The following is a 16,478-nucleotide window of genomic DNA, read 5'->3' on the forward strand; positions in this document are numbered from 1 at the left end:
GTACTGAGACACCTTTTGCATGATGCATAGCCCACGTGATTGAGAGTAAAGTCCCAACATTGCGCTAGCCCATATATAGAACTATTTTTTGTTGTTATAGATTTAGATTTGTCACCAACGATTTCACTTCGATATCCAGAATCTGGAATTTCTTCATATAATCTTTATGTCAATAATGTAATTAAGTTTTTCTCAAAATTCCCATTGGGTAGAAATTCTACCTTATTGAAACAGCTATGCCGCAAAACAAGAGGTCCGATACATGAGGTATTCCGTATTCTTTAGGAATACAAAGAAAGATCAAAGACTCAACAGAATCACTGGGTTTCAGTAAAGACTCAACAAGAGGTGCGATACATGAGGTATTCAATAGTTTGAACTAAAGTACAATTTTTGTTTTTGACAAGCACATATATATATATAGATGATAATCACGATTTTGCCCTTAGGTTTATTTAATATTTATAGCACACATTGTTAGTGTATTAGTGTTATACCTGTTATAATATAATTAGAAGCTAGCGTTAACTTTTTCTCGTTGACTATAACATATTAGTTGTATATTAATTAAAGAATTGGCCAATTTGTTTCATGAAAGGCTACTTCATATATATATATATATATGTATAAGATATTAAATTTAAATTCTTTTTGTTCTTAAAAAAGCTATATGATTTTTTGTATAGTTAATGGGACAATGTATTGTCATTGTTCCTTTCAAAAGAAAGTATATAATTTCGGTTATAATAGTAAGAAAGACACATTTCCTGAAAAAAGAAAAGGATGGAAATAATGGTTATATATTAGGTATTCCTTCAAAATTATCTATGCAAAAAATCACTTGAATCTGAATCCATTTCATGCATCCTGAGCCTCTATATTTAGCATCCAAGCATTTAAAAGAATCTTAACTATTTGATTAATCTAATGGAAATTAATTAATATACTTAAAGCTTATAGCCGAACGGCTATACTTTTTAAATAATATATTTAATGAGTATAGCCGGGCGGATATACCCTTCAAATAATATATTTAAATGAGAAAATGCTAGATTCTTTATATGGGTAATATGCAAAAAATCAAAAGGGGACAATAGAGACTCGGGTAATGGCCTAATGATAATGGATAATGTTCTAAACCACTCTTAAAGATAAAGGAAAATCAAGGAATTTTATATATATATATATATAAGAGTATAGCCGAGCGGCTATACTATTTATTAGAATAAAATAAAAAACAGACCGCCTAGCCCGCCTAGCCGGCTAGGCGGCCGATTTTTCGAAAACACGAATGGCATGTTTTTTTTTTCAGATTTCTTTTTTTCCTGGCGGGTCTGGCATCTCTGCAAATACTCAAAAATGGAGATCATCCCTCCTGTTGCTGATATGAGATATGAATCATTCTTGGACAAATCAAAGCAAGACATAGCCTCTTCTTCAGGGTTGGTGCTGGGAAGGTCATCGTTCATCAGCTCTAAGCCACTACTTGGTTTCCATAAATGAGGGTGAACCTTGGGAGTTGCCTGCATTCAATCAATATCATCATAATCAAATGACCAACTATCGCTCTGAATTTCAATTTCGAAAGGAAAGAGAGGAGAAATCTAAGTTACAAGCAGTAAGATTAACTTTTTTCTTTCCTCCTGTTTTTTATGTTTGGTGAGTTAATGCATTATGTTGTTTGTTTTTTTTATGGTTTTGGCAGTGTTAGTTATTCATATAGAATGCAGGCTCAGAGTTAGAGTTTATAAGAAATTATGATTCTTTGTCGTGTTAATAAAATATTAGGCATCTTTATTCATAATTTTGTCTTTTGGCAATATAGGTTTTTCTTAATTGAAAATAGGTCCCTCTGTAGTTGAGGTGTTGGTAGTCAGTTTATGTGACTTCTGATCTCATGAGTTTGATAAGAGTAGAAATTTCCCTGCTTTACTAATGCCGGTTACGAGAAGTTAATCCTATAGACCAAAGAAATACTATTTGAGGTTTAGCAAGATTTAATTTTGAATCTGGTTATTTCTAAATCCCTTGATTGGCTTTTCAATGCAATTAGTCGTATGGCATACAGTTCATATTCAAATTACACTGGTATTTTATACAAGTATGTACATTTGGAAATATTTGAAGCAGATTTTGTGATCCTTTTGGATAATCAAATATACAAACTGAAATTTGGTGCAACCTTAATGGAGACTTGAGAATAAACTTTGAGTTAAAACTGGGGGACTAATGTGATATGATGATGAACCGAAATCTGTAATGGAATTTTAATACTGACCTGATCTGTAAAGAGCCAAATGTATGTAATAACTTAGGAATGCTGCAGCCATTTGACAACCAAAACAAATAAGCTAATGTTTTGTTAGATGCATCCATGGACCTTGTCTTTTGCTGATTTCATTTACTTTTTGCCTTGCTTTGTATGCCAAATTATTTGATATGTACATCTGATTTGCAAGTTAATCACATGATGTATGCATTTTGCAGCTTCAGCAGTAGGACCTGTTGTGAATTAAAATGACTAACTCACTGCCCTTTAAAGATCTTGTTGTTGATGGACTTTGGACAAAGAACTCAATGATGGATGAGTCTTACACACACACACAGAAATTAACCAAGCACAAATGACACAAGTGTTTATAGAGGTTCAGCAAATTGCCTACATCCTCTTTGGTGATCACCTTGAGAAATTTCACTAATGAAGATAGGTTACAACTTTGGTTTACAAAGGAAACCCCCTTAGAACACTACCCTCACAATCTGTTTCTCTCACACCCTTGCTCAACACCTTGATACACTTAGAGAACTCACTTGCTCTCCCCTTGGTTTTTTTCTGAAAACTCTCACAAGAAACTTACATTGTTTCCAGCTTTTGCCACTACATATGTTCAACATGCTTTCTCCCTTGTGTTATCTTACTTCATCCCATTACCTACACAAGCCAATGGACAAGAGATAGGATATCTGATTGTCCTCCACGTTCTTTCCTTTTAGTCACCACTTAGACTAAGGGTCAGATCAGGTAGGTAATACAATCCCACTCAGCCACCTCCATTAAACCAGAAAATGGAGAGGAGATTATTCAAAATAAGATAACCAATTAGCCATGAGTGCTCTCCCAACTATCTAGCAAGTAGTCAACCCTCATTTACCTCAGAAGTGACCCATTAAGCACCTGCAAACTTGTGGAAAGCGATAGCCCTTGAAAAGATAGTTGAAAATACGTAAGCAAAACATCACAGCACGACTGGGACGACCGGTCGCCAGAGGTTTTCCCTCCAGACTTTGAATCTGCTTCTAAACGACCGGTCGCAAATGTCAGGCGACCGGTCGCTCGTGCTTCCTGCGACCGGTCACAAAGAACTGGCGACCGGTCGCTCGTCGATTTTGCTCCAGACTTCGAAACTGCTTCTAAACGACCGGTCGCGAATGCCTTGCGACCGGTCGCTTTTAGGCAGTCTCAAAATCCTCCTTTCAGCGCCAAAACAACCTTGTATCCTTTAGGTGAGCCATTTTTTCCAACAGGACCTTTCTACAAGGAGATCCATTTCTTGGAATTTTCAGGATTACGTTGATGGTTCATTTTCTCTATGCAAAGGAGAATTTGCAAGGCAAAAACACCACAGCACAATGATGTGCCATGCTCAGTTTTGTTTTGGCGAGGATGGTAGAGTGCCCATGTGAAAAGTTTGACACAATAAGTTCCTTATGCAACAGCACATATAAAAGTGAATCAGGAGATGATTGCAGGTCAAAGCCAAAAAGGTGGCAGGCCTCTCATCTCCGTTTTACATTTGTGATGTCGCAACTACCGGACGGTCATTCCTAAGGGAAAACCTCCTAGAGATAGTGTGACCACTTGAAGAATACTTAGCTTGCAGAATTTTTGAAAAGAACCTTGTCTTTCTTGAAATCAGTTGTAAAATATGCAGGCTCTTTTTGAGCATTTGCAATGCAAGGCAAAGTAAAAATTGATACACAATTTGTATGGGTTAGTATCATATACTTGTGAAGGGGCGGTGACTACATCTTTATATGAAGAAAAAAAAATAATTAATTAAATCATGGTGAATCATTGAGTGGCCTGATCCCTTTTTGGGTGCCTTGTGTTTTTAATCCCAAAGTGAAGAATTAAAAAGCCATATAGTTCCTCAAAGAGGGCTTGGTATGCCTTGACCTTGGGATGGGTTAGCCTCCCCTCCCCCTAAACACATGCTAGTTCTTTCACTTCATACACTGCAAGGTGAGTGTTGTTTATGGCAAGGAGGTGCAACTCCTTCTGGTGAATTTGGATGTAAGTATCTGACAATTATGTCAACTCCTTCGAAAACTTCAATGGCGTTTTTTTTTTCAGATTTCTTTTTTCCTGGCGGGTCTGGCATCTCTGCAAATATATTTTTGTCAATTCTCAGTAATGTAATCTGGGTGAAATGCAGCTTTTGGATCCATAAGATGGGCAAAAAGAGTAAATCAAAAACTCCCAGAGAGATGCAAGATAATACAAGCTGCTGTAGAAGAGGAAAAACCCTCATCTTCGGCCAAGAAATTGCTGTATCATTGGTTGAGATTCAGTTCAGGTTTACCATGCATATATTTTGGTTTTAATTTATGTTTCAATTACTAGAAATATGAAGCCTCATCTGATCCTACTTTCTGCAACAGGAACACATGGAGAGCAATGAGGGTGATCCTCAGCTACTTGTTTACATTCCGTGAGTATCCATTTTTGTTGTTTTATGTGTTATCTTCAGGACATGAGTTAAAGAATGCATGAACATGAAATGGATGGGGACAGGGGGATCCATTGGTTGAGTAGTTGTACCCATTTTTCCATATTTTCATTCAATTTCAATGCTAACATGTCTTGTTTGATCTCCATAGTCCGATCTGTATCAGTTTGAGTATGGGATTCAACCTTAGTAGCATCTCCAGGTTCACCTAAAACAAACATAACACTTAATTTGTGTGTCATTTGTAATTATCTTTTGTTCTTGTGCTCATCTGCTAGCCTATATCTGATGTTAAACATAGCTGTACTTATTTCTGAAACATTTGTGTTGCATCTTGATAAATTTTATTAAAACCTACCATTCTAAGACCAAGTTATCTCTGATGTCGTTACTTTACGTTCTGATTAAGTTATATTTTGTTCATTTATTTCTGATAGATTTACATCAGATGTCAAGATCAATAGCATTTCAATTATTGGTGGTGCTGCTGGAACAAGTCCTTCCAAGATGAGGGCGTAAGTTCGAACTTTAATATTTTCTTTTAGCTCCTTCATTCTAGGACCTACCTGATTGGAACAATGAGATTGTCTGTTTCATGAGTTTATTTCAATGGCATAGTTCTTGAAGGAAGGTATGCAATCATCTGTCAAAGACATGCAGAGAAGCATTTTGCAAGGCGTATAGCCGCACGGCTATATTGTTTAAATACTTCAATATATACAAGCCGTGCGGCTATACTGTTTCAATACTTCAATACGGCTATACTGTTTCAATGCTTGAATACATGCAAGGCGTATAGCCGTATACTGTTTGAATAATTGAATATATGCTATACTATTTCAGTACTTTAATTTATGCAAGGAGTATCGCCGTTCAGCTATACTGTTTCAATACTCTAATACATGCGAAGGGTATAGCCGTGCGGCTATACTTTTTAATATGTCCTTGTCTATGTATTTTAAGTTCTAATAAAAGAAAATATGAAGAGCATGTACAATGGAATTCTTTATAAGAGTTGACGCATAACCTATCAATCATAAAATCTTGTTAAAATAAGTTTAACACTCATAAGATGCAGGTTAAACAATTCTTCCAATATCAAGTTGCCCATAAGAATTGAAAATACCACAAATTAAAAAACCTAGTGGGACTTTTCAACCACTATAACGGTCAAATCTAAACCAAGTTAGTTGATTGCCTAATTGATTCATTTTGGACTTAGGAGATGTTTTACTCATCATATACAGAACAACATGAAGGAAAAATAAAAAACTTTAAACAATGCAAAATAGGCTAGTGATATTAAACACGGTGGGATTTTTCAATCACTTGGGCACTTCAAATTTAAATCAAGTTAGTTGATTGCCTAATTGATTCATTGCTTAGTTAATTTACTCATCATTAAGAAAATTTTATCCCAAAGAAAATTCAAATAATTAATTACTATTTATTAAGTAATATAATTTATGGAGTTAATTAAAAAAATTAATATTAATTACTCACTAAAAAAATAATAATTAAAACATAATTACTAATGAAAGCAATTAAATAAGGCTAAGATATTATTTAATTATATAAAATAAAAAATAAAAAAAACTACTTATTGACTTAAAGAAACCAATTTTATATTTTTTAAAAAATTATACACTTTTGAATGTTTTAAGTGTATAGCCGTGCGGCTATACTGTTTCAATGCATGAATATATGCCAGGAGTATAGCCGTGCGGCTATACTGTTTCAATACTTCAATATATGCAAGGAGTATAGCTGTTTCAAAACTCTAACACCTTCCGAAGAATAACAAATAACAAAATTTTCTGAAAAATCAAATAAAAATGAGTTCATCCAATAATTTCTCAGACTGCCCACCTCAACCCAATTGCCCAATTGAGACACTTCATAGATATTTGTAAACAAGAGATTTGATCCCGTTTGCGTCTGAAATGGCGATCTTGATCTTGATCTTGAGCTTTGACCCCCATCACTGTTGTCAGTACAGAGAGTATTTGAGAATAAGATTTGAGTGTGGAGCTTCTCTTCTTGTCCTCGACAACCAGCTACTCCGGCAGAGAGAAGACAAGCCTCTCATTTTTGCACTCCAGCTCTTGTGTCTTGGTACAAAGTTTTGCACTCTTGCCTCTTTCAAATGTTATTATTATTTTTTTTTTTGGCGAAAATGAGAATTACAATTTACAAACCAAAACCTCGAGGGCATGCAAAAAGCAAGAGCAACAGAGAGTCCATGATTTTCTTCAATTTTTTGATTTGTTGTTTTATTCATTTATAAAGTTGTGGATGAATTTCCTAATTTACTTTTGAGTTCAATAGAAAAATTAACAAAGTTAACGGAAATGACCAGTAGCAAAACGACATAACCTAATTTGGGGATGACAACAACCTATTATTAAAACTCGAAATCGAAAATATAAATTCTTGTATAATTTTGAAATAATTGCTATGATTTAACCAAATAAAGTTCAACATAGTCTAAATTACAAGAAATGAGTTTCTCACATAACAGAATTAAAAAACTTTATATGTAATTGGAGTAATATTGTTTTGTTATTCTCGACTAATAACATAATAACATTTGAAAAAAATTATTCTATATATCGTTGCGTTATTGACTGAGAACATTAGACCAGCCGTTTTCTACTTGGATTTGTTCTTTTATTTCTCCATCTTTTTTGGTGAGAAAAAAGGTGGCAAAGGAGTCACCTCTCCGAGCCGGGCATGGGTGAAGGGAAAGCTCTCCCCATGGAGTTTATTTACACACCTTTGTGTGTGGTGCAGCCCATTCGAACACGGGACCTTCGGTCCCCAAGCACTTTGGCTTTTCCACTACACCAAACCCCATGGGTTTTTATTTCTCCATCTTTAAACTCTACGATTGCTACTTTTATAAATAAAAAAAAGATAAAAAAAATCCTGACATCAACCTGGAGACAATATTTTAAAGATTGCGAAACAAAGAAAAACATTGCTAGCCATCCAAGAATTAAGAACCAAAGTCGAAGAATGTCAGTAATATCTCTAACGTGCTCCCAGACAACACTGTGCTATTGTTCAAAGCCACCGCACAGCTTTTTGACAGATTTTGAGAACTCTCTGTTCCCAAGAACTTCAATTCCAGCTTTTGCTCTGAAATTATCAGCATATTCTCAAAGATTATTGAGAAATGGGAACTTGGTTTCTCGCAGAAACAGATTTCATGCGAATTCTGCTGACTCAGATGCAGATACAAACGAGTTGGAAACCCAGTTGTCTCGGGAAAATGGTGCAGTTTCCAGTAATGGTGGCAACCCATCAACTAGCTTTTTATCCGTGCTGTGTCCCTTGCTCAAGCTCTTCTCCGTCAGTCTCTCCTATCCTTTTCTGTCTCTTTTCTTTTTCCGGTTTTTATTTATATTTTTTAGCAAAATGTGGCAACTTTTTTTTAGGGTAAAAAATCTACTAGAATCGCTATGTACGTTTTTTTTTTGAAGTGTGCATTGGCATGGAAAAAAATTGTGAAAATCACATTATGTAATATGCGGACCATAAAAAGGAACAGTCTTATCAGCTTATGACTCATCTCTTTACAAGAAAATCTTCTGGTAGGGAAGTAGTCTTTAACTGTGTTCTTGATTTTCAATGTCTACAGAAAATTGTTTTTCTGGGCCACTGCTAGCATCAGGGAAAATTTTCAGCTAATATGCAGTTGAAATATGACAGAACCATATCCAATATTTGATTTTTTCAAGAAGCCTCCTAAGTAATCACAGACTAATTACAGTCTTAGTGGAAAAATGGGGAAAAATTGTTCATATATGTTGTTCTGCAAACTTTGTTTTTTGCAATGGTAGCTACATTAAACATATTAATCACCGTTTACAATCCCCCTACCTTAAGATGATTGGTCTTTGGCACTGCATTAGTGCTCACATCTGAGTGCATGTAGCTTTGTTTCTTTTCACAATTTTCTGTCATTTACTGTGCCTCTCTTTTTTGTGCCATAGAGCTTTTGCACGCAAATACCTGTCAAATTTATCAATATCCATTACCTGAATGTGCATATATTTCATTCTATATTGCATAGGAAGAAGAACCACTTCTTCTTGAACATATGGTGTCATGCTAGGTGTTTGATTTTAAACCTCGATCCCTCTTCTGTGGAGGGTGTTTTCTATAGGGTACATGTGTTTCCTACGCACAAACCTACATTTAGGCCATGTGGACAAGTATATTAACTGATGGTCCTTAAAGACATACATTCAAGGCTCATATTCCTGACTGCTGAGCATAGTACCATGTAATGAGGTTCATGTATCATTGTTGCTTCTTCATAGTGCAAACTACTGAATTTTATACTCTTGTTTGTGATTCAAAATTGAATGCAGTGTTGACCATTTGGCATTTGTTTCCATCATTTCACCATTGTTTTGTCTTGTTTCCTGCAGGGAGGAGATCCCTCTCAAGAACGGAACTTTACTTTGGAGGTAATCACTTTCAAAATTTTCCTGGTTTTGCTTTTGATCGTTTGTTGCTACTGTGGAATTGTGGTGGCTAAAGAATACTTTTTTTTTTAATTACTTGGCACAAATGTAATTGACCTTTTGCTGTTTTATCTGGATGAGACTGTAGAGTACTATAGAACCTATTAGGATTTCCAACATCCTTACAAATAGGATTGGGCTGTAACTTCATCATATCTTGTCATTGTGTGTGTGTTTGTTTCTGCCTTATAGGTGTTATCAATTCGTGCATGCATTTGGGTCTAGAGTTAGTTTTGCAGCAGGAAGATGCCTATCTCTGAATAACTCAACTCTTAGCTGACCCTAATATACTTCCACCTTTTTGGCTCTCAAAATAGGTAGCTACATCTTCATTGTCTACCTTCGCCAGATTCCCTTGGGGATCAAGATCTCTATCGCAGAATTTGGACAGACAGGACATCACTACCATGGATCCTCCTATGCATTTGCAGCTTTTTGAATTTGGTAAGCTTCTTTTTTATTATAAGAGTGCAAATACAGCAATAGTAACTTTTTTTCTTTTAGAGTTTTAGTATTTTGGAAAACGATTTTCACCATTGAGGATACCAATATGTCAACCATGGGTATAAATTTGTATAGACCAATAACAGGGTATAAATTTGTATAGACCAATAAAAGGGTAAAAACTTGTGTATCAGCATGATTAGCACTAAGAAGCAAATTGTTTTGTTGGCCATGCGAATATGCCTAAATTAGTTCTTACTGTTTAGTACAGTCTATTGTCAATGTTGATTTAACCTTAATTGGGATTAGAAACTTTCCCTTGTTGAATTTGCAAACTGATTTTGTCAACAGAGGCATGCCCTTTTTGCAGGAGGGTTAGAGAAGCTTTGACTGAGCTAGATCTTTCTGCAGAGGTGAGTAACACGTATCACTGCAACCAGTTATGTTTTCATTCCATCTTTCCATATCAGTAACTGTCCTATTTAGGAATAAGTAGTAAATTTTCCTGTACTACTTCCTATCATATATTTCTTGGGAAATGCTACCACTATTACCGTAGTAAAGTTCTCAAATAGCATATCAAGATGATATCGGCAGTATTGACAGCATATTGACAGTATCGACAGTATTGATATTGATATAATGCTCTCAAATAATGGGACAATATCGAAAGTATTGACAGCATATCAAGATGATATCGATATAATGGACTATTGCTACATTAATAGTGCTAGTTGAGAACTCTGCTACAGTAATAGTGGTGTTTGAGAGCATTTTTCTTTCACACCGTGACCATTCAGTCTTGGCCTCCTTTACTTTTCATTACCATCAAAAGAAGAATCTTGCAAAACAATGAAATTCTCATGAAACTTTTGATAGATGGGTTTGAGCCTATCCTTACAGCCATAAGGTGTGAACTTTATCTAATGTAAGATTTCTGCCTTCACAAAAATGAAGGCAAACTTTAAGGAAGGGATTCTAAATTAGCTTAGAAAATAGTTGGAACACACTCTATGATAAAGTGCACAGAAGAAAGGAAAAACCTCCCTTCTTTGAAGATGCCACAGGCTCATATTTTGTTGACAAACTGTACCAAAATCTGTAAAGATTAACCCATGGCTATTGGTTTATAAAGTACCTGCTTTCAACAAACTTCAATGCCCACTAAAACTTTCAATTCAAGCTTTACAAAGTTCAACCAAAAGATAAGGTTGACAACCAGTTCAGTCCTGCCTCTTTATATGATCCTTCTGTTTTGTCAATAAACTTGGAGAGCTAAATTAGGTTGACATCCATTAATTGTAAATTGTTTGTAACTCTAGAACTATTACAGAATATAATGCATGAAACTGACTGCATTTTCTTGAAAAACTCTTTATGTGGTGTGTATATAATATAACTAGTTTTATAAATTTTGATTCCTGTTAGAGATGCCATTTCTGATCATGTCAAGCATGTTAAAATAAATCAATTAACCTAGTTTTAAAATTTTGAGCCCTCTAGACATTTCCGATCACTTCAAGCATCTTATTATAAATAAGTTAAGAAGGATTTTGGCCTGAAAAATTGATTAAATTAATCAAGTCAATGGGTTAGATCTCAGATAACATGCCGATTCAAAATTAAGTATGGTTTCCTTGAAATTTTATAAACAGGTTTTGATTTTGTTCCTCATTTTTCTCTGAGTTTGGTCACCAGGGTAGTTGAGGTGAGGAAAGAATAATGTAAAATGATATGATGGATGGATGGAGGCTCCTACTTCTTTCTGGAATACAACCTTTATAGCTTGATAGAGCTTTACATATTTCAGAGTGGTTATTCTTGGTGACGCTTAATTGATTAGTTTTTCGAATGTCAACTTATTGGCACACATTTGCAGGTCTATCCTTGTCCAAAAGGTTCAGCAAGACATAGAGAAATGGTTAAAAGATTTGGTGGCAAAGAGCAGTATGTAATTCTCTTTTCTTTGTATCAACTTATAAAGAAGTTGTTTTCTTTCTGATAAGTGTTCTGATAATTGAATGAAGTCTAATTGAAAATAAGTTTGTACTGAGGTGAGGTCATCACTTATGTGAAATTTGTAACTAATAAATGATACTTGAGATTGATAAATTATCACATGTCATTTCATAATATTGTTACATTTGATGGATTTAGCTGTGTTACTCATTCATCATACATTTTCTGGGCTAAAAGGTCATTACTATGTCTAAGACTAGCTTTTGTTGTTGTGCCTCTTCATCTCCTTATTAAAATTTGGATTATGAATATTCTCATTGCAGGTTTCCTTTTCTCATTGATCCAAATACTGGTATTTCGATGTATGAAAGTGGTAAGTTATCAAACTTCATTTCACATGGATGCCTCTACATCTCTCTCTGTCTTTCTGTCTGTCTCTGTCTGTCTGTCTGTATCTCTTTCTTTCCGTACTGGAAGATTTGAATCTAAGACTAACCCACGTCCACTTGTCTACTAATTTTGCTGAAAATGATATATTTCTCATTTATTAGAATTTGATAATAAGGCCTTAATGATATAGTGCAAACGATTGAAAACATAATGAGTATCAGTGTCATTCATCAATTGTTCAGTCACATCCGCCAAAATATTTAGGTCTCTTTGGCTGCTGTTCTGGGATGAACTACGACTTTTTATGTGTGCCAAGAAAAGGAAAGAAGAAAAATGTAGAGTGGCGAATCAAACATTCAAAGCTGTTGTGTCTTCTATATGAGTATGGATAAGTTTACTTGGACCCATATTAATTAAAAACTAAGGGCAAGATGTTACAGTGAAATGCGGTTGTCACTCATAGGTTTATGCTTTATAGCCCACTTGTTACCTGATTACTTCAAGCATTAGCCACCATAAATACCTTCAAACTTGTCTAAACTTGCCAATTACAACTGCATCTGCCTGTGTCTGTGTCCAAAGGGTGCACACAGTGTTTTCAAAACTTTGCATTTTGTTGTTGAAATGTATAGTTGTATTCTCCTTATCCTACTTTCATCCAAGTTTATCCTTCACAAAATAAAGAAAACATTGTTCAATTTATTGTGACAGTATATAGACCACATTGTTTATTTTGCCAGATAATTTGATCATCTAATGTTTTCCAAAACTTAGTGATACTCTGTCCTTCATAATGAGTTTCTACATTGTGGTTGTTAAGTCTAATCATCTGAATGGTCTATGTGATGGCCAAATAGAACATCTTCAAACTGCTTTCCCTCTTGAATGCCAAAGTTCATTCAATCATTGGGTTATATCAGGAAAGTCATCATGCTTTGTAATTCTTGGTTTCTAGACAAGCTTTTTACTTCCGTATTATCATTTTTTTCACTGAGCTAATTTTCTTTTCTCTTTTGTGACATGGCATAGAATCAATAATTAATCTCATGACTGGGAAATATCAGCAAGTGCTCTTACGTCTAAATAAAATGTAACTAAATGTTGTAATTGAGAGCTTTTTCTGCATCTCATTTTAAGTTTTAACTAAATCTGTATAGAGTAGTACATTAAACTTGTAAAATATTGCTGATACATGTTTTATCTCGGTTGTTGGAAATGATTTTATCAGAGTTGTCTTATTTGCATTCTTTCTACCTTTGTTGATAGGTGAAATTGTGAAATACCTGTTTGAACAATACGGTAAAGGTAGAAAACCTACAGTGGGGCTTTTGGAAAGGTATTGATCCTCAAGTTCTTCTCATAGGACAAGAATGTTAAGTTTTCTGTACGAGTATAAATCACAAGTAAAACTATATTTTCTGTCCAATATCACATAAATTATTAGCCTTAATGAAGAATCAGTTTTGCTGATATGTTGCTTTGACTCTATAATGATCCCGTTTAATAATTATTGTAAATAAATCAACCTAAGTAAAATAACAACTTAAGAAGTCAACATGGGTCTTAACTCTAATATGCATCAAGCCCGTAGGAAACAGATGACAGAAATTATGTTTTAAATGGGTGACTTGAAATATCAAGTGTGTATCGATTACAAGTGGTTTAACCTGGCTCTTCCCTTCTTTTCTCTGTCTCTCTTGCTCATATTAAATGTTGCTCCCTGTAGCACATTATTCACAGGATGGATGCCAACAATTTTTCGAGCAGGCAGAGGAATGACATTGTGGGAAAAGGCGAAGCGAGACCCACCACCCAAAAAACTGGAACTTTACTCATATGAAAATAATCCAGTGAGATAACGTTCTTTCATTGAGTATCCATTGTATCATGATTTATGCATCACCAAATGTTTTCATATTTGTAGGATATATAACAGATTGAGAATCGTAGTTTGTTTCTGATCAGTCTATGTTTGCCTACAAGGGGAACACCGATATAGGCTTCCATAATTTGGCCTTGGATCCTCCTTTTTCCTCCATATGCTTTACTGGTTTCTTTGAAATTATTTTTAGTTTGCAGACAGTAAGTGTAGGACGTCGATGGATGTATTTAGAATTGGGAATTCAATTAGATTGGTGTAGTGGACGCTTTGGCGCACATTCAAAAAGTAGAGTAGGGTGCCAAATGGATGGATCTGTAAAGAAATCCGGAATTCAATTAGATTTGTCTATTGATGTGGACTCATGGACATGTATTCAGAAAGTAGTAGTCTGGAAGATGTGTGGTGAAATTTTAAGTTCATGGAAGAATCAATGAGGTTTCCATGACTGTTGTCCTTGTGGGATTTGCAACAAATCGGTTTGAGAGAAAGAAGCTATGTAAATTTTTCGAAGATAGTCCTGGAGGCAATATCCCATTTAGTCTATCTTATAGAAAATGGTACCCCCAACCTTCCTGAGGGTCAAGAAGACAGGGATTGAAACTACCGAAACATGGTTCCAGCAGTTCTTGAGGCATTCAGTGTAGATAATTCTATACGTCTAGGGAAGCAAGTCCGCTGTTTAATTGTCACAGTTTTTTTGTTATCATTCTTTCCTCACCAATGGGCTTACATGTATGTACTCTTAAAATGTACTCTTAAGTGTGCTGGAGTTGGTGGATTCGGTCAAAGTCTTCATTTGGATGCCTGAAAGGAACCCAATTTCAAGGACTTCAATGATTGTAGCTTTTTCTCATCATGGGGATGGCTCTAGAGCATTACAATTGTGTGAAGAGATGGGAAGGGGAGGATGTACAAGGGTATCCAGGTAGATATGTTGTTGATTAGGAATCAATTGTTGAGTGTAGATTATTTGTATGAATTTGGTTTCTCTCATAGTGAAATTGGGTACTCTCCCTTGAAGTACGAATGATTTTGTTGAAGCACACATATATTTGTGTAGCTTTGGCCGTTTCTTGTTACAATCTAGGGTTACTGTTTTATTGTTGTCCTTTCATCATTATTTCCTTGACTAAGGGGTTTGTACGCAATAGCATGAAAGGCATGTTCCAGACAAAGGATAGAATAATGGCCATTTCATTCTGTTTTACTGTGCTCAACAGCCGGAATTTGAGGGAGAGGGGAGAAAATGACAGATGGGAAATGACAGGATCCGGGTCCTTCACAGTCTGCTTTAATTTGAGACCTGTCCTTCATTTGGACAAATTAGGGCATGTGATTGATCAAAGATCTATATAATTGTAGTTGTCGGTACAAAAATTTCTGAGTGTGACATTGTACATTTACAGATGAGGTCAAATCCCAGGATCATCTAACAATCATTTTCTGTATTCTATGCTGCTAGTACTATGCACATAATTTTTACAGTGACTTATGGCATTTTGCGTAATTTCTAATATCTTTCTCTTCCTCTCCATCCCTTTTCTTTTTCTTTCTTTCAAGTATGCACGAATTGTGCGTGAGGCACTTTGTGAGTTGGAGCTTCCTTACATCCTTCAAAACGTGGGAGAAGGTTCCCTGCGATCAAAGTCACTAGATGCATCTGGATCCAAAGAGGTTAGTTTTTGAGAACAACTATCCCTTAGATGATGTTCTGCTGCAATAGAATTTGAGTGGAACTTTTATCACATGATCATGATATGATGTGGCACTGACTTATTGTCTGCACAATCTGGTTTTACTATGTTTCCAATGGTCTTGAGCTTTTACTGCGGTAGTTATGTCATGAATGAGATTTTTATAGCTCTGTTGCGCTTTTCGCTCAATTATGCAGTAATTCTCTTAACAGCTTGTGAATGCTTTTGGTTTTAATTTTGGTATATGTGGTAGGCCCTACTTAAGAGAACAAACAATTCAGTTAAAAAATTAATTATTAAACGTTTTCAATATCCGTCCAAGCCTCTTGTAAGTTCAGACTATTTTTCTTTCTGTGCGTGGTGATCTCCTGTTGAAAACCCTAAGGATGAAACTAAGAAAATTGACTTCTTATAGGTTCCTTACCTGATTGATCCCAACACTGGTACCCAAGTTGGTGACTACAAGAAGATCCTGTCTTACTTGTTCCAGACATATTCAGCAGCCACTGTATAGTTTCAAAATCAGTTGTAAGTGGTGTAACATGTGAAAATCAAAATGGACTTAATTTTTACTCTTATGTACATTCTGCAACCAAATTTTAGTGGCAATAGGAATTGGTTAATTGCCCTTAGGCTTTGTGTTCCACACATATTTGTATACTTGCACCAATTTTGAAGATATGGCAATATCTGCTTTGAATTGTCTATGTTTCCTTTTGCTGATCATGAATTGTTGACCACCAAGCAAACAAGCATGCTTTTAGCAGCTTTTCTTCTGCTTTTGGTCATATAATCTGAATAATTCTGGTACCTTGGGAAAACAATAGTTGACTATGACAACATC

The 16,478-nt window shown here is 35.3% G+C and overlaps 1 protein-coding gene across 3 annotated transcripts; it reads left to right on the forward strand.

The window, feature by feature from the left end:
* Positions 1 to 7,419: 7,419 nt before the first annotated feature.
* Positions 7,420 to 16,339, forward strand: LOC110755972 (Thioredoxin family protein). Of its 3 annotated transcripts, XM_021957318.2 has the most exons (10): positions 7,615 to 8,084; positions 9,170 to 9,208; positions 9,583 to 9,709; positions 10,061 to 10,122; positions 11,589 to 11,656; positions 11,992 to 12,041; positions 13,325 to 13,394; positions 13,785 to 13,908; positions 15,501 to 15,614; positions 16,050 to 16,339. In XM_021957318.2, the coding sequence occupies exons 1-10, from the start codon at positions 7,749 to 7,751 to the stop codon at positions 16,146 to 16,148; spliced, it is 1,089 nt and encodes a 362-aa protein (XP_021813010.1). In that variant the 5' UTR covers positions 7,615 to 7,748; the 3' UTR covers positions 16,149 to 16,339. The 3 variants fall into 3 exon arrangements, 2 of the variants coding, with proteins under 2 accessions (XP_088103642.1, XP_021813010.1); XM_088247516.1 differs by lacking the exon at positions 13,785 to 13,908 and having other exon boundaries at positions 7,420 to 8,084; XR_015833109.1 differs by lacking the exons at positions 15,501 to 15,614; positions 16,050 to 16,339 and having other exon boundaries at positions 7,420 to 8,084; positions 11,589 to 11,660; positions 13,785 to 13,854.
* The last annotated feature ends 139 nt before the right edge of the window (positions 16,340 to 16,478 follow it).

Source organism: Prunus avium, chromosome 1 (genome assembly GCF_965620075.1).
Source record: "Prunus avium chromosome 1, drPruAviu1.hap1.1, whole genome shotgun sequence".
NCBI lineage: Eukaryota > Viridiplantae > Streptophyta > Magnoliopsida > Rosales > Rosaceae > Prunus > Prunus avium.